Source organism: Berkeleyomyces rouxiae (genome assembly GCF_048999995.1).
Source record: "Berkeleyomyces rouxiae strain 22BRR77 chromosome Unknown BrBRR77_ptg000011l, whole genome shotgun sequence".
Classification (NCBI taxonomy): domain Eukaryota; kingdom Fungi; phylum Ascomycota; class Sordariomycetes; order Microascales; family Ceratocystidaceae; genus Berkeleyomyces; species Berkeleyomyces rouxiae.
This window is the reverse complement of record NW_027396501.1, coordinates 259,198-285,304: the sequence shown is the minus strand read 5'-3', so window position 1 is coordinate 285,304 and position 26,107 is coordinate 259,198. Positions and strand designations below refer to the sequence as shown.

The window sequence follows — 26,107 nt, the reverse complement described above, 5'->3', positions numbered from 1 at the left end:
TGAATAATTAGGAAAAGAGAGGGACAAAGGAACTTGGTGGGTCACTTTACCCGCAGCAGTTTCACTACCATCAACAACATGGAGCGACTCGGCTCTGGCCTTGAGAACAGTAGGAATCTGATGCCTTGCTATAAATTCAGAATCCACAAAACAAGTTGTTGATCCCGAATCCACCATAGCGTAGGCCTCAATGGAATTATTCACTGTCACAGGAATAACCAGAGGGGGAGAGTTACCATAATCGATAGCATTATCAAGAGAACAAGTGCTGATTCTCAAGAGACCCTCATCAGCAGCGTCAGGGCTAGCCAGGACCAGAGGGGAATGGGTCGGTAGCCCTTCTAGTTTTTTGACGCATCAGGCGCAGGGGCCGTCGAGGGAGCCCGGGTAGAAGTGGAGGGAGAAGGGACAGTAGCTGCGCGAAGAGCAAGGTTGTTTTTGGGGCAAGCCTTTAGCATGTGGTCCTTTGCGCCACACTTCCAACAAACACCCTTTGCCATTTTGCCGTCAGCAGTCTTACGGAAGGGTAGACCGTTGGCATCGGGACCTGCAGAGGTACCCTTAGCTGGCTTGGTGTTGGGGACAGCTTTTTGGGCGCCAGCATTTCTCGAACGAGAATCTTGCTGAAAGGGGACCACACCAGGAGGCGGTTGGATTTTCCCGTTGTTTCCCCGGGTTCGGTTGTTGATCGTATTGTCCAGCGTGTTGCAGAAATTAGCGAACTGATCAAGCGTTCCCTTAGGGGCAGGATAGGTGTTCCAAGCCAGAGCGTCCTGTATGTGGGGCTTGAGGCCTCGCTGAAATAGTGCAATGGTGAAATCAGCGTCGGCCCAACCGAGTTTCTTCAACAGCGTTGTAAAAGCAGAGTGATAGGCAGTACAAGTACCTGTCTGCTTTAAGTCGAAGATCTGCTGGGTCGCAGTCATGCGCCAGTCAGGGTCATCGAAAGCCTCAGCTAACGATTTCATAAAATCGTCGTACGTTTCAAAGTTCATGTGTCCAGTGGCCGGGTCCATCCGAGGCATGGCCCAATCCAGAGCGCCATCTCTAAGGTAGGAGAAGGCAGTCATCAGCTTGCGCTGCTCCGTGCGGTGGTGCTTGGGTGCAGCAGCAAATTTGACCGCAAGTTGCCTCTGGAACGCCTGGAAGCCTTGCTGATTGCCATCATAGGGCACGACATCAAGATGCTTGTCGGCCTCTTTCAACGGATCGGCATCCTCTTCCCGTTTGACTCGGGGAAGAGACTCAAGGGAGTTGAAGCGGGCTTCAGCGCCAGCCTGGAACGCAGCCCAGTAAACCTGAGCCGCATCAGGAACAGAGCCAACGGGGATGGGCGGGGCACCATCGTCGGTGCGCAGACCAGACATGTAAGCCGCCACAATAGCCATTTTTTTTTTTTTTTTTTATTCATTACTCGCATGGAACCTGACAGGGTTATGGCGAGGTGTATATTAATACTATACACGAATCAAGGTTTAACGGAATCTCAAACAAGCTAGCTACTACACATAATATACTCCAATCCCCTGGCAGGGAGGCAGTTACATCTAAGATCCCACAAATATAATCCCCAAGTTATGACAGAAAGGAAATACATGAATAGCTTTTGGTATGAATTTCCAACGAGCAGCACTAACCCCAAGTGCCCCAGTTAAGGTTGACTGCTCGTAGAAAATTGGCGTCACTGGTAGGAATCGAACCTACGACTTCTCGGTAGCCAACCGAAAAGCCTTGCCAGGTGCTATACCACTGCACCACAGCGACCTGGTCGTTGTTGTTGTTGTTGGTGTTGTTGGTGTTGTTGATGTTGTTGGTGTCGTTCTCATCGCGCTGAGCCTGGCTGAACACGAACAGGTTCCCATCCAGTGCATTAGGCGTCGGCGTTGTCGCGTCCGAGTCGCGCGAGTCGGGTGTCAAGGGAATCTCAACCACCGGCGCATCTTCAACACCTGCATCGACTTTCATCGATGAGGTGACGGGCGCATGCTGCGACGGTGAACGCAGCAGCTCGTCGTCGTCGGAACGCGGTTCCTGGCTCGCCATCTGGGCAAAACTCAGCCCCAGGCGCGTCGTGCGGCGCGTTTCATCGCGCGCGGTCGGTTTCTTGTCTATTTTGTTCGATGCACTGCTCGAACTCGTCTTGGAATCAATAGAGCTGTTGCTCAGAGTCGTTTTGGTGAGTTTTTCTGTCGATTTGGCCATTTTTGTTGTTGGTGTCCCACGATGCTCTGACAGGGTTCTTTGCTTCTGGAAGTACAAAAGGTTCTGGTGGTCGGTGTGTACTTCGAACGGGATGCCAGCGAGGTAGGAGCGCCAAGCGCGGAGGCAGGAGTGGATGGCCAACATTTCCTTATCGTGGATAGGATAGTTGACTTCCGCTGGGCTGAGCTTTCGCGAGAAGTAAGCAACAGGACGCCAAAGAGAATCAGCACCTTGCTGTCTGAGGGAACCCCCCAGGGCCCAGCCGGAAGCATCGGCTTCAACGATGGTGGGGAGGTCAGGGTCAAAGGTGGCAAGGAGCGGGGCAGAGACAAGGGCCTTCTTCAAAGCTTCAAACGAACGGAGTTGTTCGTCTTCCCACTTGAAGGGTTGATCCTTCTTGGTCAGCAGAGTCAGGGGAGCAGCGACGGTGGAGTATTCGGGGACAAAACAGCGGTAGAAGTTGGCAAACCCAAGAAAACTACGGACTCCGCGGACAGACGTGGGAGCCTCCCATTCCTGGATAGCCTTGACTTTGTCTGGGTCTGCACGGATGCCGGAGCCGGGTTCAACGATGAAACCAAGGTACTTGATGGACGGGGACTCAAATTCACTTTTATCCCAGTCAAGCTGTAAGCCAGCATCTCCGAGAGCGCGGATGATCTGACAGACAAGGTTACGGTGTTCTTTGCGGGAGTCAGAGCTGTAGATCACTACATCGTCGAGGTAAGCAGAGCAGGAGATACCGAGCCAGCGGGAGAGCACATGATTGATAAAACGTTGGAAAGCAGCAGGAGCACCAGTGAGGCCGAAAGGGGTGACTAGCCATTCATACGCTCCGAGATGGGTGCGGAAGGCCGTGTAGGCTTCACTACCTTCTTTCAGGCGGAGACGGTGGAACGCGGAGATTACATCGACCTTGGAGACGTACTTGGCGGCAGCGATGTCACGGAGGGTGTCGTTGATCAGTGGTAACGGGTAACCATCCTTCTCTGTGACGCTGTTCAGGGCACGGTAGTCTACGCAAAAACGAAGACCACCACCAGGTTTCTTCACGAAGATGACAGGAGCACCTCCCTCAGCACTACTGGCTCGGATAAAGCCAGCGTCGAGCAAGTCGTAGAGAGTTTTCCGGAGCAGCAGCAGTTCTTCTCGGCTCATTGAGTACAGAGGGCACGAGGGCGGGGACAAGCCTGGTTTAAGGCGGATCTCTGTATCAATGCCAGGGCGGTTCGGGGGGAGCTCGGAAGCTTTCTTCCTGTCGAAAGCGTCGATGACAGGAAGGAGCCACTCGGGACAGTTGGCGCGGGGGTCGGTGTAAATTTTGGCCTTGAGGGCCTTCTCAATGTCGTGAAGAGTGGCGGAGAAGATGCGGACATTGTGAGAACGGCGGGCTCTGAGGTGAAAGGCGCGGACGGCGTGGGCAGTAACAGGGAGGACATCGGGATTGGCAGTACAGTTGGTAAGACGAAGGGGAGTGGGCAAGCGGATGAAGACTTCGTTCTGGGCAGGGCGGAGGGAAGCGTCGTGCTTGGCAATCCAGCCTTGATGTGACGGGTTTCACTAAGTATGAGAAAATCTCATAGTTATGACCAAATGCTGTTTATTATCTTTAACATAGGGAAGAAAAGAAAGAAAAGGAAGAAGAAAATCTAAACTAAAGATGGGGGAACTGGCTCTGCTTTATAGGCGTTCGACAATCCAGTTGTGTGCGCCCCACCAGGGCAACCAGCCCTATGACCCCTGTACAATAAAAGTGGAACAACATCCGTGCACATAAAAGTGGGTCCCGAACCTTGTGACACAAAAAGTGGGTCGCACCCTGGTCGACTAAAAGTGGGTCCACAAACCCTAACCCGAAAGTGGACCCAACTTCAAATCACACAAAAAGTGGGTCAACATGGATCAGCCCAAAGATGATCCAACATCGGGTCCACGACCCGTAACATTACCCCCCTCCTCTCGTCCGTGTGCGGGGGCCTGTCCGGGCGTCAGCTTCTGGTACGCCCACATCGTCTTCTGTTCCAAACTCGGCTTCAAACATCTCAAGCGCTTCGGTGTCCTCGAAATCAACGCGCGGTCTCCAATCTGGCTCTGCGTATCCGGCCCATTTGACAAGAACTTCTCTGCGGTAGCCTCTTCCAACGCGTCTCTGGCGGCTTCTCAGGATTCGTTCAACAAGGTACTCGGGTTCGCCGTATTCGTTTTCTTCAATTGGCGGCGGCTGCGTGTCGTCCGTTTCTTGCGACGGGAACGGGTTCTGGCTGGCGGGCTTGAGCAAATCGACGTGGAATCTCGGATGAACATTTGTCGGCACGTCCAACTCAACAACATGGGGAGAGACAATCTTCCTGACTTTGTACATCGCGTTCGTCCAGGAAAGCTTCTTTGATAGCTGCGGCGTCGAAATATTCTTGAGCTTTAGCCACACGGTGTCTCCGACTTCGAACCGAACCTGGGGGCCTCTCGATCGGTTGGCCTGATCTTCCATGTCCTGTTGTCGCGCTGCCATGGCTGCCTGTGCTAGCTCCCAGCCTTCGTGGAGTCTCTGAATGAACTTCTCGGCGTCTCGGTGTTCTAGCCTTCGCGGAACGGACTCTTCTGCTGTAAATTGCTCGATTGGGCTGACGTGATAACCGTGCGTCAGGAAAAACGGACTCATTCCCATCGAGGTATTCCGGTTGTTGATCGCCAACATGGCCGAGGGGAGCAAGTCTGGCCAATCATACTGCGAATAGGTGATGAACGATCGCAAGTATGTCAAAACTTCTTGATTCATCCGTTCCGTTGCGCCGTCAGTCTGTGGGTGGAAACCTGTCGACAACCGTTGTTCGATACCAGTAAGCTTGCAAAGATGAGTCCAAAACTCGCTCGTCCAGTTAGTGCCTCGATCAGAGACCAGCGCGCGCGGGAAACCATGGTGCTTCCAATAACACTGCAGGAAACGCTCTGCACATTCTTCGGCCTTCATCGTATTCATCGCTTCTAAGGCGACACCTCCCGTTAGACGGTCAACAATCACCATCAGGTAGCGGGGATCTCCCGATTTCTTCGCGGGGAGCTCAGTCATGAAGTCTATACCCAGCTCCGAGTGGGGTCGCTGCGGGATCGGAAGCGGCAACAGTAATCCCTTCTTACGCTCGCGCCACACTTTCGACCGCCCACAAACATTGCAGTTCGCACAAAAACGTCTCACATCTCGTGATATACCTGGCCAGAAAAACTCGCGGGACAGAATGGCAAGCGTGCCGTCGCGTCCGGGGTGGCCTGTGATGTGTGAGTCGTGCGTCTTCTGAATCAGTGCCGTCCGTAGGGGTTCCCATTCTGGAATACACAACTTGTGGCGATATAACAGGGCACCTCGTTGGTCGAATTCGCACTCGGCTATGGATATCGTTATCTTTTTAGTCAGCGACGGGGGAAAACTTCGTTCGCCTGCTGCCAAAGCTTGGTACATTTCCTGCATATCCGAGTCGTGGTCCTTCGCTTGGTCCCAAAGCTCTTGGAGGTGCGGTTGCACAAACAGTCGTGATCCGTCCGGGACATTGTCGGGGCTTTCTGCGATGTCACCAGCTGCCACAGGCACCGTTGCTGTGTGGGGAATCCATTGGTCCTTGATGAGCTTCATGATCCGGGACTTCAGGCGGTCGTCATCTTCGCCTTGCGGAACATCTTGCTGTCGTCGACTGAGGGCGTCGGGCTTTCCACTCTTGCTGCCTGACCGAAACTCAAGCTTGAAATCGAACTCCGAAAGCATCTGCGACCACCGAACCTGACGCTCCGAAAGTTTGCGAGTCGTCATGAAATACTGTAGGTTCTTGTGGTCGGACAAAATCTTGAAAGGCGCTCCCAAACTCTTGAGTTCGCCTCGCCATTCTTCAAGGCATTTTACGACTGCCAAAAGCTCCTTGTCGTGAATCTCGTAATTAACTTCGGCAGGACTCAACTTCTTGGAGAAAAACGCAACCGGACGCAACTTGCCATCATCATCAACCTGGGATAGAGTGCCTCCAAGTGCCCAACCAGAGCAGTCGCACTCCACCACCGTCGTTCGGTCTTCGTCCCACATTGCTAAAACTGGTGCCGTGATGAACAAATTCTTGAGCGTCTCGAACGCGCGCTCTTCGGCTTGGCCCCATTTCCACGGGACACCCTTCTTCGTTAAACTGACCAAAGGGGCCGCCACTTCGCTAAACGAGTCGATGAACTGACGATAAAAATTGGCGAATCCGATAAAACTGCGGACCCCCTTGACGTTGGTTGGCGGAACCCACTCTCGTATAGCCGCGACCTTCGCTGGGTCAACCTTGACTCCTTGGCCGGCCTGAATGATGAAACCCAAATACTTCGTTTCCGTAACTGCGAACTCGCACTTGTTAAGGTCCAAACACAGACCCGCATCTCCCAACTTCTTCAGCACGAGCTCGACCTTTTCCATGTGCTCCTTGCGACTACCATCGGTATAAATCAACACATCGTCGAGGTAGGCGGAACAGAAATCGTCCAAATGTTCGCGCAGGGTGCTGTTGATATATCTTTGGAAGGTCGCCGGTGCTCCAGTAAGTCCAAAAGGCGTAACAAGCCACTCGTAAAGGCCAAATCTTGTCCGGAAAGCCGTCTTCCATTCATCGCCCTCTTTAACACGAATCTTGTGAAACGCAGCGCGCACGTCAACCTTGGTGAAGTAACGGGCCTTGGCTAACGAACGCAGCGTCTCGCTAATGAGGGGCAGGGGGTAGCGGTCTTTCTCCGTGATGGCGTTGATACCACGGTAGTCGACGCAGAATCGTAGGCCACCCCCGGGCTTCCGTACAAACAGGACTGGCGCACCACCGGGCGAACTGCTGGCTCGGATCCAATTCTTGTCCAAGTGATCCGAAAGTGTTTTACGCAGGACCAAGAGTTCATCTCGAGACATACCGTACAGCGGGCCCCACGGGACTTCTTTCTCTTTGCCGTTGTTGTCCTTGGTTAACTTGATAGCGTGGTCGATACCGGGGCGGTTGGGGGGTAAGTCTCTTTTCTCGTCGTCTAAGAACACGTGGCCGAGGTGCTTCAGTTCTTCGGAAAGCTGCTCGGTAATCTCTCCTAGGGTCATGCGACGCTTGACTTCAAGAGCCTTGTTGATGTCGTGAATCGTGGCGGCGAAAACCTGGATCTCTTCGTTTTTCTTCTTGCTATGCCGAATCTCAGCGGCGAAAACAGATGCCATAACCATGTTTGCCTTTGCGCCTGGAACATGCGCGTCGAGCCAACCTTTCTCTCGAACCATAAGGGCGTCAGCTCCGGAACCTAGACGAATAACTCGTTCCTTGGCCAAATAAACGACATCGTTGCGCTCCATCCATGGCTTTCCCAAAATCATGTCGTAAGCTAGATTGGGGATAACGTAACCATAGACTGTTTCTTTGCGTCCGTCGATGTCGAGCTCACAAAAGGCAATTTCCGAAATCCATCTCTTCTTGTCGTCATTCTCGGCTAACCGTAGCTCACGCTTCGTTATCGGCATCCGTTGCAAGCCTTTCTTTTTCACCAACGATTCGTTGAAGGCTGACGTCACTAGGCACCCGCTATCGAATAAGGCGTCACAGTAGAAGGAGTTATCAATGAAGGCTTCGATCAGGAACGGGGACGAATGCATTTGGGAAATCGCTTGTTTGGGGGCATCCGTAATCTTTGTCTTCCGTGGCGAAATAGGTTCATGCCGGTCCTTCGTGGGGGATTCTCTTCTGGTAACCTTCTTGTCGATACTGTGGTTCTCCGGGGTTGTCGTTGCATGTACTTCTGCGGGCGATTCTGCTGGGCGAAACTTCGGGCACCTAAACGAACGATGGCCCTGCTCTAAACAACGGAAACAGGCTTGTCGTAGTCGTGCCTTTTCGATATCAGATTGCGCTCTCCATGGCGCTCGTGGCTTCGGGGGCTCAGCAAACTTCTGCTGACTCTTCGTCTCTATAATCTTGGCAACGGTCTCCAACTGGGAGATCAACGCTGCTACTTCTGACTTCTGCTGAAACTGTACTTTCCGGACCTGTACTTCGGGTCCGTCTTCGGTGTCTTCTTCGTCTGTCGATTCTTCCGCGGCTTCAGTGTTAAGGTGTGATTACGCTAAGCTGGATCTTCACAGAAAGGGACACAGAGGGACAAAGATCTCGAATTGAAGAACAAAACCTAAACTCTCTAAATGGTGTAGAAACAATGCGACTATTTATCCTGTTGGAAAGGGAGGCAACCGACGATCGGCGGCGACGACAACTAGTTCCTCTAGGAAGTGCCGTTAGTCTTGGTTCTGGTCTGGCATTAGTTTTGCCGTACCAGCGCCGGACTAGTCCTTAGAGGATACGCCGTTAGTGTTGGTGTCGGGCTTCCGTCGGTCCTTAAGGGTGCAACCCCAACATCAGCCTCTCTTCCTCCTTTTGCGCGTCGTTTTGGTTCCTTTTTGGCTGAGCCATAGTTTGTAGGCGTCGGTATCGACCAGAAGGTCGACTGGTTCCCAGCCAGGTCTGACGTAGCCTTTCCATTTGACTTTGACTTGCTTGACACCATTAGAAGTGCGTTCGCCTAGGATCTTTTCGACCTCCCAGTATTCTTCACCATTGATGACTTCCATAGGTGCTGGTCGATCGTCGTGAGTCTTTTGGGAAGGGAAAGCGTCGTTGGCAGCTGAGCGAAGGCGATCGGCATGGTAGACGTCGTGAGCAGTTGTACCCGGTACTTCAAGACGATAAGTGTGAGGGGTAACTTGTTCCAACACTTTGCAGTATTGGTATTTTGCTCTAAGTTTCCTGCCGAGGCCTGAGCCTTGTTGTTCAGGGCGTAGGGTGAGCCAAACGTATGAGCCTGTAGGAAAATCTGGTGCAGGACGTCGGTGTTCATTCTCGCGTTGCTCCATCTCCGCTCGTGACAGAGAAAGGTTGGCGTGGGCCCATTTCTGGGCGTCTCTCAGGCGTTGGATGACCCTCTCAGCCTGTCCGAGTGGACCGTTATTGTCGGGTTCGACAGGCAATGGTGGTGCGGCGAAGACTCGTGGGTGGTAGCCGTGAGACAAGAAGAAAGGTGAAACATTAGTGGCAGAAGATGGGGTGGCATTGATGCTGAACTCGACCATGGGCAGTAGATTGAGCCAGGCGGGGCCTTCAGCGCTGAGTTTGGCAAGTTTGACTTTGATCTCAGCGTTCATCCTCTCTGCAGCTCCATTGGTAGCCGGATGGTAAGCTGTTGTGGTTAGCCTTTCGATCTCTAGGCGTTTGCAGAGGTGTCGCCAAGCTGCGTTGACAAATTCGCGGTCAGACAAAATAGATTTTGGCATGCCGTGGTGTCGGTAAAAGTGGTGGAAGAACATATCTGCAACAGATTCCATGTCGAGGGCGTCGGCGGGAATAAGGATGACGCCCTTGGATAGACGGTCTATAACAGTTAGGACGTGGGTGTAGGTGATGCCGCCTTTCTGTGCTGGTTCCAAAGGTCCGATAAAGTCGATGGCAATCTCGGCCCAAGGCTGGTCGGGAATTGGCAAGGCTTTGAGGGTGGTGTCCTTGTTGTCGCGACGAATGTTAGAACTACCACAAATTTGACAGTTGCGGCAGAAACGGCGGATATCTTCGACGTAGCGGGGCCAGAAAAACTCTCTAGACAGCTCGACTTGCATGACGTTCTTTCCGGGGTGCAGCATCATGGGCGAGTCATGAATGTTCTGTAGGATGGCGGTTCTCAATGGCTCGTTAGTAGGTACCCATAGTTTATTCCGAAATCGAATAGCGGATTTGGCGTCCAAAGAGCAGTCGGAAATGTTGACTCTCAACTTGTGTCTGATTGTTTCGGGCCACTGTGACAGTCCATCTGTCAACGCTTTATGGATAATGGCGTATTCATCATCGGCAGCACAGGCATCAGACCAGAGTTCCCGTAAGGCAGGCGGAAGTTCGGGGGTAGAAGGGGCTTCTGGCGTGTTGGTGGTTTGTGTCGAGAAAACTTTCAGGCCGTTACCGTCGTGGTGCAAGATAGTGGCTAGTCGGTCGTTGTAGCGCGCGTCATTCGTGTTGTCTGGGGTGTCGCGGCGAGAGAGAGCATCTGGGAGAGGGGAGAGTTTACCAGGACGGTGGACGATGGTGCAGTTGTATTCGCTCAAGGTCAGGTACCATCTAGCTTGGCGTTCGGACAAGTGCTGCAACTTGGTAAAATGCAGCAAGTTTTTATGATCTGAGACGATGGTAAACGTCTCCTTCAGGCCCTTGAGTTCGCCACGCCATTCCTTCAGGGCACAGACAACAGCCAACAGCTCTTTGTCGTGGATCGGGTAGTTGCATTCGGCGGCAGTCATTTTGCGGCTGAAATAAGCACAAGGCCTAGTTGATCTATCGGGCTGCGTCTGTAGAAGCGCTGCACCGAGACAGTAGCCAGACGCGTCTGTCTCAACAACAGTTGGCAGATCTGGATTGTGCGTGCAGAGGACAGGGGTCGAGGTGAATGCTTCTTTTAGAGCCTGGAAGGACTCTTCTTCCTTTTCGCCCCACTGGAAGGCCTGGTCTTTCTTTGTCAACTGTAGCAAGGGAGTCGCTAGAGTAGTGAAATTTCTGACAAAGGTGCGGTAGAAATTGCATAGACCGAGGAAGGCTCGAACGTCCCTGACCTTCTTGGGCGTTGGCCAGTCCGACACTGCAGAGACTTTGGTTGGGTCGGTTGAAATCTTGCCGGGCTCAAGGATGTATCCCAGGTACTTCACTTTCGATACCGCGAACTCACATTTATCAATGTCGATTGTCAGTTGGCCCTCCAGAACCTTTGCTAAAGCCAAGTTGACCTTCTCGTAGTGGTCCTCTAACGTGCCGTCGGTATAAATCAAGATGTCATCGACGTAGGCAGAGCACCACACATCCAAGTATGGGCGTAGCAGACTGTTCACAAAACTTTGGAACTCTGCAGGCGCGTTGGCCAGACCAAAAGGCATGACGTTCCACTCAAAAAGGCCTTGTCGCGTTCGAAAAGCGGTCTTCCACTCATCTCCCTCGGCGATTCTGATGTTATGAAACGCGGAAACAACGTCGAGTTTCGTAAACCACTTAGCTTTGGAAGCATTAGCTAGGGTCTCGCTGATGTTTGGGAGTGGGTACCGATTCTTTTTCATAGTCGCGTTTAGTGCACGATAATCTACACAGAAGCGGAGGCCGCCACCAGGCTTTTTCACGAATAGGATGGGAGCAGCAGCAGTGGACTGGCTGTGGCGAATGTAGCCTTTTTCCAGCAATGAAAGAAGCGTCTGGCGAAGAACCACGAGTTCTTCTCTGGTCATGCTATAAAGGGGGCCCCATGGAGCTTCTTCGTCGGGCACGGTCAACTCGATCCTATGATCCTGGCCAGGCCGGCGGGGAGGCATCTTTTTAGCAAATTGTGCGTCTGGATCAAACACCTTGACCTTGTCGTGCTCGATCCAAGCTGGGATCTTCTTTTTCCACTCTCTGGGGTTGGCTGGTACTCTATCTTTCTCCAAACGGGCCAAGGCTTTATTGATATCTTCGATTGAAGCTGCAAAAACCCGCAGCTTATCTCTCTTGGCGGCGCGGAAGAAGGTGCTCGCTCTGTTTATTCGTACCATGGTAGAGCGGAAGGTATGGTTTGTCGTCGCCTTTCCTCGAGCGACAATGCCGGATTTAAATCTAACTGTGTCGGCTTCACAGTCTATCCTTGCCCCTTGTTTCTTGAGCCATGGGTATCCGATCAGGATGTCTTCGGCTAATTTTGGTACTACCCACGCCACATGTTTTTCTATGTGGCCCGATATGTCAATTTTAAACACGGCTAATCGGTCAACCGTGACGGTACTCTTTGAATTAAATGGTACCAGCGTTCTGGGACGCGAACTGAAATGCGTATCAAGTTTCCATTTCTTTACAAGGTCACTGCTGATCATAGAGGGGGAAGCGCTACCGGTGTCAATCAATGCAATCACGGGACAAGTGTTGTTGATCACTGCATCTAATTGAATTGATGTGTTGGTAATAGATCTATTCAACTCTTCCCATTCCTTCACAGCAGCCTTGTCGTCTTTGAAAACCTGCTTGGGCCTCTGACCACGACTTGGGGCAGAGGCGATCAGTTTCCCGAGTCCTCCTCGGCGGTCTCGTAATATTCTTCGCCCTCTTCTTCGAGTACAGGAGGAGGGAGGTTCGTGGCTGCGCGAACACTCTGTTGTACCGGGGGGCGGGCACGCTCGAATGGGCAGTTAGGGGACATGTGGCCACCAGCGCCACAACGGAGGCACAGTCCTCTGGCTCTTCGTGACTGGAGTTCTTCCTTGGAGACCCACTTGGCACGACGGGGGGCACTGTTATGGGTGGGCGCCCAGTCCATGGCATCAGGGGAGTGTTGTGCCGGGACATTGCGGAACTGGGACGTCCGGGCAGGGTTCCTCGGAGGGTGGGCATGCCGACACTCGTCGAGTTTTTGCCAGGCATTAAGCACCTGTTGTGCGTATTGTTCGTAGGTTGGGGGGTCTGGGAAACCAGCCAGGGCAGACATCACTTGCCCGGGGAGGGTGCGCCTCAGATTCATTATGCGCTCTTCGTGGCTCAGTCTATAGCAGCCAGCGATCTGCATCAACCGACTGACCCGAGCCAAATGTTCCGGAGCAGAGGCACCTCGGCATTTGAGGGTGTGCAGCTCCAAGAGTGCACGACGGGAAGCTGAGGTGTCCTCGAAGCAGCTGTCCAAGAATTCCAGGAACTTATCCACGTTCTCCAACGATGGATCGCGGCTCATGCGGGCAATGTAGGTCTGTGCCTGGAGCAAGGCATTGTCGGCTAACAGACCGTAACAGTGCAGAATGAACCCTCCTGCGCCGTTGAAGTGACTGTGGTCGTAGCGGTACTTCATCTCCACGTATGACCGGTACGTTGGGTAGAGATCAGGCCGCGTATGGTCATAACGGACCGGGCGGAGGTCGGAGGAGGTGTTTCGCACAACCACTGGGGTCGCGGGGGCGGAGTTGGGGAGTCCCTGCATTTCGTTATTGTGAGCCATTGTTGCTTCGTGGAAAACCTCTGGCTCACCGGGGACTTCTGGTAGTATGCTGTCTTCTCGGAAGCTGTGGTGGAAGGAAGAATCGTCGTCAGAGGGTGCAAAATAGTTTGGGGCCATAGGGTTTGGCCGCTGTGGATATTCAAATGGCAAAGTAAAAGAAAAGTAAAAATATATCTCGATCCCTCGTCGGGTCGGCGGTAAAGTAAAAAAAAAGGAAAGATAAGAGTGACTTAAGGAAAAATAAAAAAAAAAGGAAAAGGGAAAGGGGGGTTTGAGAATTCGAGATGATGTTAAGGTGTGATTACGCTAAGCTGGATCTTCACAGAAAGGGACACAGAGGGACAAAGATCTCGAATTGAAGAACAAAACCTAAACTCTCTAAATGGTGTAGAAACAATGCGACTATTTATCCTGTTGGAAAGGGAGGCAACCGACGATCGGCGGCGACGACAACTAGTTCCTCTAGGAAGTGCCGTTAGTCTTGGTTCTGGTCTGGCATTAGTTTTGCCGTACCAGCGCCGGACTAGTCCTTAGAGGATACGCCGTTAGTGTTGGTGTCGGGCTTCCGTCGGTCCTTAAGGGTGCAACCCCAACATTCAGGGATCGGGAACTCCTCTTGGTCGACTGGCTGTTGCACATACCACGTGCTGCTAGATCCTTCTCTATATCTTGCTTCGTATTGCGGCAAGCACTCAACTCTTCCAGCTATAGTCCGTACTTTCGTCACCCACTTGTTGTAATCGTCGTCGGGTAACTTCTTCGGAGTGAGGTGGTACTGTAATGTGTCGTTGAGGGCCGCATCTATGAATAGGATCTTGCATCTGTCGGGCCAATGCCAACCTCCACAGGCGCTCAGCGAATATTCGTAGTCTTGCAGAAACGCGTTGAAAGTCTGCGCTTCTCCCATTCTCATGGTCATCAACTTCTGACCTGCCTTCATCACAGCTTGCTTGTCGGTGAACTGGTCGTTGATGTGTTCTAAAAGCTTCTCCCAGTCCCAGTCGTGAGCTTCCCCTTGATCGAGCCAAAGATCCAAACGTGGCTGCTGGCTTTGGGGAATACTCATAAAGATTTCGAAACATATTTCGCTGGGAGTGAGGCGGTGGCGATGGCTGATCCGGGCTCTAAGCTTCAGTTGATTGAAGAAACGCTTGAACGAAGAGGGCTGACCATCCCACTGGGGCCATGAGATATTGTGTGTGGGAGAGGGGGAACATTGTTGGCTCGATAACAGCTGATGCACTGACTGTAACAACTGGAACGTGGTAACATCAGGCTGCGGGTTGACTTCGGTCTGCTGGGGCATGGTGGCGACCTGGGGTGGCAACGTGGCGGGGAGGAAAGGCGGAAAACTGGGGGTCCTAGGGCTCAACATGGCATAAGATTGCACTTGCCCAAATAGGATAAAAACAAACAGGTAGAACAGGGATAGGAACATATCCAAATAGAGGGATGAAAACTGTGTGTAAAACTTCTTGAACGGATCCCGTAACTCCAGGGGATCGTGAGAAAACTCAAGAAGATGTTAAAGATAATATGTGACGGGTTTCACTAAGTATGAGAAAATCTCATAGTTATGACCAAATGCTGTTTATTATCTTTAACATAGGGAAGAAAAGAAAGAAAAGGAAGAAGAAAATCTAAACTAAAGATGGGGGAACTGGCTCTGCTTTATAGGCGTTCGACAATCCAGTTGTGTGCGCCCCACCAGGGCAACCAGCCCTATGACCCCTGTACAATAAAAGTGGAACAACATCCGTGCACATAAAAGTGGGTCCCGACCCTTGTGACACAAAAAGTGGGTCGCACCCTGGTCGAGTAAAAGTGGGTCCACAAACCCTAACCCGAAAGTGGACCCAACTTCAAATCACACAAAAAGTGGGTCAACATGGATCAGCCCAAAGATGATCCAACATCGGGTCCACGACCCGTAACACTTGACCCAGGATGAGGTCCTCAGTCTGACCAGGGACGATGTAAGCGTAGAGTTTCTCGTCCAATCCTCCGAGACCAAGGTCAAAAACGGCGACTTGATCGATGACGGGTGGGTTTTGGTCATTAACTACTTGAGCAATTGGACGAGGGCAGATGGGCAGGATAGTAGCGTGGGCGCGGGTGGCGGTGCGCGGAGAGACGGTGGCAAGACACAGGCAACCGGAGTCGACGAAGGCAGAGGTAGAACAAGTTTTATTGAGAACAACATCTATATAGGTACCTCTAGCCCCCATTTCCTCCCGAGCGATCTTCTCTCCTTGGGGCTCTAGACGGCGACGTTCGCCTAGAGCTCTCCATTTCCCGACATGTCGCGGGACGCGGGCGTGGGCACAGGCAGGGGCAGAGCTGGGGTCGGCGCAGCAAGCTGGGGAAGGTTGGTGGAGCGGACAGGGACGGTAGTAGTGGGGACAAAGTTCAGTGGACAGTTCTGGCGCAGATGGCCAGTCTGGCGGCAGCGGAAGCAGGCGCGGTTGCGGCGGAGGCGCTCGCGTTCCTCGTCGGTCAGGGGCTGAAGGGCCGTGGCAGTGACAGTGGGAGTCCAATCCATAGCATCGGGGTGACGAGCAGCAGCCGACGGGGGAACGGAGGAAACAAAAGGGCCAGCAGGAGCAGGGGAAACAGGGTGGGCAGCGTACGGAGAGTAGGTCGTGTTATCAGTGAAAGCGGAGTAGTGGCCGCGGCGGGGACGAGGTAGGAATTGCTCAGCCTTGGAAGCGACGTTTTGCATGCAGTTGGTAAATTCAGGGTACGTCGCGGGGACGTTGACATAGACCATCGCTTGTCGGAGGGCAGGCGCCATGGCGGTTTGCAACTTCGAAATGCGGTTGCGGTCGCCAATGATGTTGGCGTCCTGGAGGACTTTTTCGAAGCGGGGCAGGAACAAGGCGAAGGGTTCAGAGGGTCCCTGGCGCATGTTGTCCAGGTGGAAGAGAGCACGGTCAGCAGCAAAGGGGTCGATGAATATGGAGTCCAAGTACTCCAGGAACTGGTGGGGCCCGGTGTCGTTCAGCAAGCCCTGCTCGAAGTACGCCACGACGAGGTTCTGGGCTTCTACCGTCATACGCGCAAAAAGGTACGCGTATTGCTTGCGGTGGTCACCGATTGACTCGCTGTCCAGTGCAAGCTTGGAGCGGGCACTCAGGGCCCAGACGCGGTAGGCAGAGCGTTGGCCAGAAAACAAGGCGATATCCGGGAGGGCACGCTTCCTCGGTTCGAGGTTTCTTTCCGTAGTTGCAACGGGCACGGGAGCAGCGGGGACAGCAGTGGGGACAGGGGACGCAGGGACGACGGCGGGAGCGGAAGTAGCGGTGGCAGCACGGGCAAAAGCTTGGAGATCGGCGATGGCCTGATCTCGTTTTTGTTGGCCACTGTTGAACTCGTCGCGCAATTGTTGTTGCGCGTGGTCGTGCTTCTCGTTGAGCTGCTGGATGGCTTGCAGCAGATCTTGAAGCGACGGGGCCGCCGGGGCTGGAACAGGGACAGTAGGATCGGACATGGCTGTCGGAGGAGGCTCAGAGTCGAAGAAGACGGTGTTGTTGGAAGTGGTGTCAGAGTCGGGGTCGGTGGTAGGTGCACAGTAGGGCATGTGACGGTGGAACAAAAGAGGAACAGAGAGAAACGATGTACAGGTGGCGGGTGGTAACGAGGAAAAGGTACGAAGTGTAAGGCTTTACGGTCTAAAGGAGAACGCTTTTAGAACAGCAGAAATAAATTAAGAAACAGATAAAGAGAAAAGACTAATGTACAAGAAAACGGGCGGAAACAACACTATCTATATACGCGCGGTAGAGGTATGACGCGTACCCTTGACAACGACGGTGTGCACACGGGTTTGGCAGGCGGTGAGTAACGGCGGTGTGCAAGGCGGTGTGGACGGCGGTGTAAACGGCGGTGAGGGCGGAGCCTGAGCCTACCTCGATCCATAGATCGTTACAATCGCCTCCTCCTCCCTCTCCTCCGGGGGACTGCTGGCAACTTCCAGGGGCACTCGTGGGTCTGCTCGTATCTCTCGAGCGCTGCTGTGTCTAGGACGTGTGACAAGGGTTCCCATGTTGGCTCTGCCCATCCAGTCCACTGGACGAGCACTTTGTGACGTTTGTCGACGACCTTGTGTTGTAGGATCTCGTCGACAAGGTACTCGCCAGCCACTAAATCGCCGGAGGCTTCTTCGGGCGCGATTGCAGGTGGTTCCGGGTTGGCTAAGACTTGGGAAGGCAGAGGGTCATCACGGGCGCGGCGGACAAGACTCACGTGGAAGACGGGGTGGATACCGGTGGGCGTGTCTAGTTTGACAGCGTGCGTACCGACGACTTGGATAACGCGGTAGGGCAAGGCAAGCCAGTCGAGTGTCTTCGAGGGGCGGATGGTGCGCACGTTGCGCAGACGCAGGTAGACTCGGTCGCCGACTTTGAAAGCTTCCGCTGCCTGGCGTCCCCGGTTGGCATGTCGTTCCTGTGTTTCAAGGGCGAATGCCATGGAGGCCTGGGCGAACGCGGTTGCGTCGCGGTGCTTGGCGAGCCAGTTGTGGCCGGCAGTGGCGGGGGAAACGGTGGAGCCTGGTTCGTGGTCGGTAGTCATGTCAAGGGGGTCAATGTTGTAACCATGGGTGAAGAAAAAAGGGGAAAGGCCAGTGGCAGTAGCGGTGCGATTGTTCAGGGCGACCTGGGCTTGGGGGAGAAGTGCAGCCCAGTCGTCTTGCAGGAAAACAGTGAAGGCACGGAGGTAGGTCTCGATCTCCTGGTTGGAGCGCTCTTGGGCGCCGTCGGTCTCGGGATGGAACGCAGTGGAGAGGCGGCGGGTGATGGAGAGCTGGCGACAGACTTCTGTCCAGAATAAACCGGTGAACTGGGGACCTCGGTCGGACGTGATGGCGCGGGGTAGACCATGGTGGGCAAAGACGTGTGTGATGAAGGCTCTGGCTACGTCAGAGGCAGTATACGATTTCAGCGGTATCAAGATTTTACTCTTTGACAGCCGGTCTGTAATACCTAAGATAGTAGTGCAGCCTTCGGACTCAGGGAGACCGACGATGAAATCCATGGCGAGTTCTTGCCAGGCACGGTCCGGGACGGGCAGGGGCTTCAGGAGGCCACGCTTCTGGTCGCGCCAAATCTTGCTTTTACCGCAAGTGTCGCAATTACCAACGAAGCGGCGGACATCGTCAGAGAGGCCAGGCCAAGCGTAGGAGCGGCTGACTAGATCACGGGTTGCTGATCCTCCAGGGTGACCGGTGAGCGTGGAGTCGTGGACTTGCTGGATGATACGAGTGCGGAGGGGCTCGTAGTACGGGATCCACAGGCGGTCACGCCAGAGGAGACGGGTGGCGGAGTCGAGGGTACACTCGCTGATCTGCCAAGGAAGGCCCCACTCGTTGGGGAACGAGCGGGCTTGTTCTTGGACAGCTTGTCGCGCTTGCCAATAACGTTCGTTATGGGTAAGTGCCGAGTGCCAGAGGGTCTGGAGTTCCGGGTCAGCAAAAGGGGCATCTAGGGCAGCGTGGTCGAGGGTCAGGGTTCCTTCAGGGTCTTTGTCAGGCTCTTTAGCCCAAACGGCGGCGGCAATGACGAAGTCGGGCCCGTCAGGGCGCAGAACTTGGTGGACACGGGACTGGAGGCGTTCATCGGAGAGGTCTTGGGGCAGGTCTTGGTCGCGGCGGGAAAGGGCATCGGAGGTCACTTGAGTAACGCCGGGTCGATGAATTAACCGAAAGTCGAACTCGGACAATTCATGGGCCCAGCGGCGTTGGCGTTCTGACAGGGTTCTTTGCTTCTGGAAGTACAAAAGGTTCTGGTGGTCGGTGTGTACTTCGAACGGGATGCCAGCGAGGTAGGAGCGCCAAGCGCGGAGGCAGGAGTGGATGGCCAACATTTCCTTATCGTGGATAGGATAGTTGACTTCCGCTGGGCTGAGCTTTCGCGAGAAGTAAGCAACAGGACGCCAAAGAGAATCAGCACCTTGCTGTCTGAGGGAACCTCCCAGGGCCCAGCCGGAAGCATCGGCTTCAACGATGGTGGGGAGGTCAGGGTCAAAGGTGGCAAGGAGCGGGGCAGAGACAAGGGCCTTCTTCAAAGCTTCAAACGAACGGAGTTGTTCGTCTTCCCACTTGAAGGGTTGATCCTTCTTGGTCAGCAGAGTCAGGGGAGCAGCGACGGTGGAGTATTCGGGGACAAAACAGCGGTAGAAGTTGGCAAACCCAAGAAAACTACGGACTCCGCGGACAGACGTGGGAGCCTCCCATTCCTGGATAGCCTTGACTTTGTCTGGGTCTGCACGGATGCCGGAGCCGGGTTCAACGATGAAACCAAGGTACTTGATGGACGGGGACTCAAATTCACTTTTATCCCAGTCAAGCTGTAAGCCAGCATCTCCGAGAGCGCGGATGATCTGACAGACAAGGTTACGGTGTTCTTTGCGGGAGTCAGAGCTGTAGATCACTACATCGTCGAGGTAAGCAGAGCAGGAGATACCGAGCCAGCGGGAGAGCACATGATTGATAAAACGTTGGAAAGCAGCAGGAGCACCAGTGAGGCCGAAAGGGGTGACTAGCCATTCATACGCTCCGAGATGGGTGCGGAAGGCCGTGTAGGCTTCACTACCTTCTTTCAGGCGGAGACGGTGGAACGCGGAGATTACATCGACCTTGGAGACGTACTTGGCGGCAGCGATGTCACGGAGGGTGTCGTTGATCAGTGGTAACGGGTAACCATCCTTCTCTGTGACGCTGTTCAGGGCACGGTAGTCTACGCAAAAACGAAGACCACCACCAGGTTTCTTCACGAAGATGACAGGAGCACCTCCCTCAGCACTACTGGCTCGGATAAAGCCAGCGTCGAGCAAGTCGTAGAGAGTTTTCCGGAGCAGCAGCAGTTCTTCTCGGCTCATTGAGTACAGAGGGCACGAGGGCGGGGACAAGCCTGGTTTAAGGCGGATCTCTGTATCAATGCCAGGGCGGTTCGGGGGGAGCTCGGAAGCTTTCTTCCTGTCGAAAGCGTCGATGACAGGAAGGAGCCACTCGGGACAGTTGGCGCGGGGGTCGGTGTAAATTTTGGCCTTGAGGGCCTTCTCAATGTCGTGAAGAGTGGCGGAGAAGATGCGGACATTGTGAGAACGGCGGGCTCTGAGGTGAAAGGCGCGGACGGCGTGGGCAGTAACAGGGAGGACATCGGGATTGGCAGTACAGTTGGTAAGACGAAGGGGAGTGGGCAAGCGGATGAAGACTTCGTTCTGGGCAGGGCGGAGGGAAGCGTCGTGCTTGGCAATCCAGCCTTGATGTGACGGGTTTCACTAAGTATGAGAAAATCTCATAGTTATGACCAAATGCTGTTTATTATCTTTAACATAGGGAAGAAAAGAAAGAAAAGGAAGAAGAAAATCTAAACTAAAGATGGGGGAACTGGCTCTGCTTTATAGGCGTTCGACAATCCAGTTGTGTGCGCCCCACCAGGGCAACCAGCCCTATGACCCCTGTACAATAAAAGTGGAACAACATCCGTGCACATAAAAGTGGGTCCCGAACCTTGTGACACAAAAAGTGGGTCGCACCCTGGTCGACTAAAAGTGGGTCCACAAACCCTAACCCGAAAGTGGACCCAACTTCAAATCACACAAAAAGTGGGTCAACATGGATCAGCCCAAAGATGATCCAACATCGGGTCCACGACCCGTAACATTACCCCCCTCCTCTCGTCCGTGTGCGGGGGCCTGTCCGGGCGTCAGCTTCTGGTACGCCCACATCGTCTTCTGTTCCAAACTCGGCTTCAAACATCTCAAGCGCTTCGGTGTCCTCGAAATCAACGCGCGGTCTCCAATCTGGCTCTGCGTATCCGGCCCATTTGACAAGAACTTCTCTGCGGTAGCCTCTTCCAACGCGTCTCTGGCGGCTTCTCAGGATTCGTTCAACAAGGTACTCGGGTTCGCCGTATTCGTTTTCTTCAATTGGCGGCGGCTGCGTGTCGTCCGTTTCTTGCGACGGGAACGGGTTCTGGCTGGCGGGCTTGAGCAAATCGACGTGGAATCTCGGATGAACATTTGTCGGCACGTCCAACTCAACAACATGGGGAGAGACAATCTTCCTGACTTTGTACATCGCGTTCGTCCAGGAAAGCTTCTTTGATAGCTGCGGCGTCGAAATATTCTTGAGCTTTAGCCACACGGTGTCTCCGACTTCGAACCGAACCTGGGGGCCTCTCGATCGGTTGGCCTGATCTTCCATGTCCTGTTGTCGCGCTGCCATGGCTGCCTGTGCTAGCTCCCAGCCTTCGTGGAGTCTCTGAATGAACTTCTCGGCGTCTCGGTGTTCTAGCCTTCGCGGAACGGACTCTTCTGCTGTAAATTGCTCGATTGGGCTGACGTGATAACCGTGCGTCAGGAAAAACGGACTCATTCCCATCGAGGTATTCCGGTTGTTGATCGCCAACATGGCCGAGGGGAGCAAGTCTGGCCAATCATACTGCGAATAGGTGATGAACGATCGCAAGTATGTCAAAACTTCTTGATTCATCCGTTCCGTTGCGCCGTCAGTCTGTGGGTGGAAACCTGTCGACAACCGTTGTTCGATACCAGTAAGCTTGCAAAGATGAGTCCAAAACTCGCTCGTCCAGTTAGTGCCTCGATCAGAGACCAGCGCGCGCGGGAAACCATGGTGCTTCCAATAACACTGCAGGAAACGCTCTGCACATTCTTCGGCCTTCATCGTATTCATCGCTTCTAAGGCGACACCTCCCGTTAGACGGTCAACAATCACCATCAGGTAGCGGGGATCTCCCGATTTCTTCGCGGGGAGCTCAGTCATGAAGTCTATACCCAGCTCCGAGTGGGGTCGCTGCGGGATCGGAAGCGGCAACAGTAATCCCTTCTTACGCTCGCGCCACACTTTCGACCGCCCACAAACATTGCAGTTCGCACAAAAACGTCTCACATCTCGTGATATACCTGGCCAGAAAAACTCGCGGGACAGAATGGCAAGCGTGCCGTCGCGTCCGGGGTGGCCTGTGATGTGTGAGTCGTGCGTCTTCTGAATCAGTGCCGTCCGTAGGGGTTCCCATTCTGGAATACACAACTTGTGGCGATATAACAGGGCACCTCGTTGGTCGAATTCGCACTCGGCTATGGATATCGTTATCTTTTTAGTCAGCGACGGGGGAAAACTTCGTTCGCCTGCTGCCAAAGCTTGGTACATTTCCTGCATATCCGAGTCGTGGTCCTTCGCTTGGTCCCAAAGCTCTTGGAGGTGCGGTTGCACAAACAGTCGTGATCCGTCCGGGACATTGTCGGGGCTTTCTGCGATGTCACCAGCTGCCACAGGCACCGTTGCTGTGTGGGGAATCCATTGGTCCTTGATGAGCTTCATGATCCGGGACTTCAGGCGGTCGTCATCTTCGCCTTGCGGAACATCTTGCTGTCGTCGACTGAGGGCGTCGGGCTTTCCACTCTTGCTGCCTGACCGAAACTCAAGCTTGAAATCGAACTCCGAAAGCATCTGCGACCACCGAACCTGACGCTCCGAAAGTTTGCGAGTCGTCATGAAATACTGTAGGTTCTTGTGGTCGGACAAAATCTTGAAAGGCGCTCCCAAACTCTTGAGTTCGCCTCGCCATTCTTCAAGGCATTTTACGACTGCCAAAAGCTCCTTGTCGTGAATCTCGTAATTAACTTCGGCAGGACTCAACTTCTTGGAGAAAAACGCAACCGGACGCAACTTGCCATCATCATCAACCTGGGATAGAGTGCCTCCAAGTGCCCAACCAGAGCAGTCGCACTCCACCACCGTCGTTCGGTCTTCGTCCCACATTGCTAAAACTGGTGCCGTGATGAACAAATTCTTGAGCGTCTCGAACGCGCGCTCTTCGGCTTGGCCCCATTTCCACGGGACACCCTTCTTCGTTAAACTGACCAAAGGGGCCGCCACTTCGCTAAACGAGTCGATGAACTGACGATAAAAATTGGCGAATCCGATAAAACTGCGGACCCCCTTGACGTTGGTTGGCGGAACCCACTCTCGTATAGCCGCGACCTTCGCTGGGTCAACCTTGACTCCTTGGCCGGCCTGAATGATGAAACCCAAATACTTCGTTTCCGTAACTGCGAACTCGCACTTGTTAAGGTCCAAACACAGACCCGCATCTCCCAACTTCTTCAGCACGAGCTCGACCTTTTCCATGTGCTCCTTGCGACTACCATCGGTATAAATCAACACATCGTCGAGGTAGGCGGAACAGAAATCGTCCAAATGTTCGCGCAGGGTGCTGTTGATATATCTTTGGAAGGTCGCCGGTGCTCCAGTAAGTCCAAAAGGCGTAACAAGCCACTCGTAAAGGCCAAATCTTGTCCGGAAAGCCGTCTTCCATTCATCGCCCTCTTTAACACGAATCTTGTGAAACGCAGCGCGCACGTCAACCTTGGTGAAGTAACGGGCCTTGGCTAACGAACGCAGCGTCTCGCTAATGAGGGGCAGGGGGTAGCGGTCTTTCTCCGTGATGGCGTTGATACCACGGTAGTCGACGCAGAATCGTAGGCCACCCCCGGGCTTCCGTACAAACAGGACTGGCGCACCACCGGGCGAACTGCTGGCTCGGATCCAATTCTTGTCCAAGTGATCCGAAAGTGTTTTACGCAGGACCAAGAGTTCATCTCGAGACATACCGTACAGCGGGCCCCACGGGACTTCTTTCTCTTTGCCGTTGTTGTCCTTGGTTAACTTGATAGCGTGGTCGATACCGGGGCGGTTGGGGGGTAAGTCTCTTTTCTCGTCGTCTAAGAACACGTGGCCGAGGTGCTTCAGTTCTTCGGAAAGCTGCTCGGTAATCTCTCCTAGGGTCATGCGACGCTTGACTTCAAGAGCCTTGTTGATGTCGTGAATCGTGGCGGCGAAAACCTGGATCTCTTCGTTTTTCTTCTTGCTATGCCGAATCTCAGCGGCGAAAACAGATGCCATAACCATGTTTGCCTTTGCGCCTGGAACATGCGCGTCGAGCCAACCTTTCTCTCGAACCATAAGGGCGTCAGCTCCGGAACCTAGACGAATAACTCGTTCCTTGGCCAAATAAACGACATCGTTGCGCTCCATCCATGGCTTTCCCAAAATCATGTCGTAAGCTAGATTGGGGATAACGTAACCATAGACTGTTTCTTTGCGTCCGTCGATGTCGAGCTCACAAAAGGCAATTTCCGAAATCCATCTCTTCTTGTCGTCATTCTCGGCTAACCGTAGCTCACGCTTCGTTATCGGCATCCGTTGCAAGCCTTTCTTTTTCACCAACGATTCGTTGAAGGCTGACGTCACTAGGCACCCGCTATCGAATAAGGCGTCACAGTAGAAGGAGTTATCAATGAAGGCTTCGATCAGGAACGGGGACGAATGCATTTGGGAAATCGCTTGTTTGGGGGCATCCGTAATCTTTGTCTTCCGTGGCGAAATAGGTTCATGCCGGTCCTTCGTGGGGGATTCTCTTCTGGTAACCTTCTTGTCGATACTGTGGTTCTCCGGGGTTGTCGTTGCATGTACTTCTGCGGGCGATTCTGCTGGGCGAAACTTCGGGCACCTAAACGAACGATGGCCCTTAGTCGCTGTGGTGCAGTGGTATAGCACCTGGCAAGGCTTTTCGGTTGGCTACCGAGAAGTCGTAGGTTCGATTCCTACCAGTGACGCCAATTTTCTACGAGCAGTCAACCTTAACTGGGGCACTTGGGGTTAGTGCTGCTCGTTGGAAATTCATACCAAAAGCTATTCATGTATTTCCTTTCTGTCATAACTTGGGGATTATATTTGTGGGATCTTAGATGTAACTGCCTCCCTGCCAGGGGATTGGAGTATATTATGTGTAGTAGCTAGCTTGTTTGAGATTCCGTTAAACCTTGATTCGTGTATAGTATTAATATACACCTCGTCGCTGTGGTGCAGTGGTATAGCACCTGGCAAGGCTTTTCGGTTGGCTACCGAGAAGTCGTAGGTTCGATTCCTACCAGTGACGCCAATTTTCTACGAGCAGTCAACCTTAACTGGGGCACTTGGGGTTAGTGCTGCTCGTTGGAAATTCATACCAAAAACTATTCATGTATTTCCTTTCTGTCATAACTTGGGGATTATATTTGTGGGATCTTAGATGTAACTGCCTCCCTGCCAGGGGATTGGAGTATATTATGTGTAGTAGCTAGCTTGTTTGAGATTCCGTTAAACCTTGATTCGTGTATAGTATTAATATACACCTCGCCATAACCCTGTCAGGTTCCATGCGAGTAATGAATAAAAAAAAAAAAAATATACACCTCGCCATAACCCTGTCAGGTTCCATGCGAGTAATGAATAAAAAAAAAAAAAAAAAAAAAAAGAACGATGGCCCTGCTCTAAACAACGGAAACAGGCTTGTCGTAGTCGTGCCTTTTCGATATCAGATTGCGCTCTCCATGGCGCTCGTGGCTTCGGGGGCTCAGCAAACTTCTGCTGACTCTTCGTCTCTATAATCTTGGCAACGGTCTCCAACTGGGAGATCAACGCTGCTACTTCTGACTTCTGCTGAAACTGTACTTTCCGGACCTGTACTTCGGGTCCGTCTTCGGTGTCTTCTTCGTCTGTCGATTCTTCCGCGGCTTCAGTGTTAAGGTGTGATTACGCTAAGCTGGATCTTCACAGAAAGGGACACAGAGGGACAAAGATCTCGAATTGAAGAACAAAACCTAAACTCTCTAAATGGTGTAGAAACAATGCGACTATTTATCCTGTTGGAAAGGGAGGCAACCGACGATCGGCGGCGACGACAACTAGTTCCTCTAGGAAGTGCCGTTAGTCTTGGTTCTGGTCTGGCATTAGTTTTGCCGTACCAGCGCCGGACTAGTCCTTAGAGGATACGCCGTTAGTGTTGGTGTCGGGCTTCCGTCGGTCCTTAAGGGTGCAACCCCAACA

At 53.2% G+C, this 26,107-nt stretch overlaps 7 protein-coding genes across 7 annotated transcripts; all 7 read right to left on the bottom strand.

The window, feature by feature from the left end:
* Positions 1-341: 341 nt before the first annotated feature.
* On the bottom strand, positions 342-1,388 carry BROUX77_007130 (uncharacterized protein; the record flags this gene model as incomplete). Its single annotated transcript, XM_073752192.1, has 1 exon — positions 342-1,388. One exon carries the CDS (start codon positions 1,386-1,388, stop codon positions 342-344), a length of 1,047 nt encoding a protein of 348 aa, XP_073602541.1.
* A 244-nt stretch (positions 1,389-1,632) lies between these two features.
* On the bottom strand, positions 1,633-7,840 carry BROUX77_007129 (uncharacterized protein; the record flags this gene model as incomplete). The annotated part of the gene is made up of 2 exons (XM_073752191.1): positions 1,633-3,702; positions 4,205-7,840. 2 exons carry the CDS (start codon positions 7,838-7,840, stop codon positions 1,633-1,635), a joined length of 5,706 nt encoding a protein of 1,901 aa, XP_073602540.1.
* Positions 7,841-8,596: 756 nt separating this feature from the next.
* On the bottom strand, positions 8,597-11,791 carry BROUX77_007128 (uncharacterized protein; the record flags this gene model as incomplete). The annotated part of the gene is made up of 1 exon (XM_073752190.1): positions 8,597-11,791. The coding sequence occupies one exon, from the start codon at positions 11,789-11,791 to the stop codon at positions 8,597-8,599; it is 3,195 nt and encodes a 1,064-aa protein (XP_073602539.1).
* A 497-nt stretch (positions 11,792-12,288) lies between these two features.
* BROUX77_007127 (uncharacterized protein) lies at positions 12,289-13,332 on the bottom strand (the record flags this gene model as incomplete). The annotated part of the gene is made up of 1 exon (XM_073752189.1): positions 12,289-13,332. The coding sequence occupies one exon, from the start codon at positions 13,330-13,332 to the stop codon at positions 12,289-12,291; it is 1,044 nt and encodes a 347-aa protein (XP_073602538.1).
* Positions 13,333-13,738: 406 nt separating this feature from the next.
* On the bottom strand, positions 13,739-14,590 carry BROUX77_007126 (uncharacterized protein; the record flags this gene model as incomplete). Its single annotated transcript, XM_073752188.1, has 1 exon — positions 13,739-14,590. The coding sequence occupies one exon, from the start codon at positions 14,588-14,590 to the stop codon at positions 13,739-13,741; it is 852 nt and encodes a 283-aa protein (XP_073602537.1).
* Positions 14,591-15,493: 903 nt separating this feature from the next.
* Positions 15,494-16,795, bottom strand: BROUX77_007125 (uncharacterized protein; the record flags this gene model as incomplete). Its single annotated transcript, XM_073752186.1, has 1 exon — positions 15,494-16,795. One exon carries the CDS (start codon positions 16,793-16,795, stop codon positions 15,494-15,496), a length of 1,302 nt encoding a protein of 433 aa, XP_073602536.1.
* A 344-nt stretch (positions 16,796-17,139) lies between these two features.
* On the bottom strand, positions 17,140-24,571 carry BROUX77_007124 (uncharacterized protein; the record flags this gene model as incomplete). Its single annotated transcript, XM_073752185.1, has 2 exons — positions 17,140-20,326; positions 20,883-24,571. 2 exons carry the CDS (start codon positions 24,569-24,571, stop codon positions 17,140-17,142), a joined length of 6,876 nt encoding a protein of 2,291 aa, XP_073602535.1.
* Between the last annotated feature and the right edge of the window lie 1,536 nt (positions 24,572-26,107).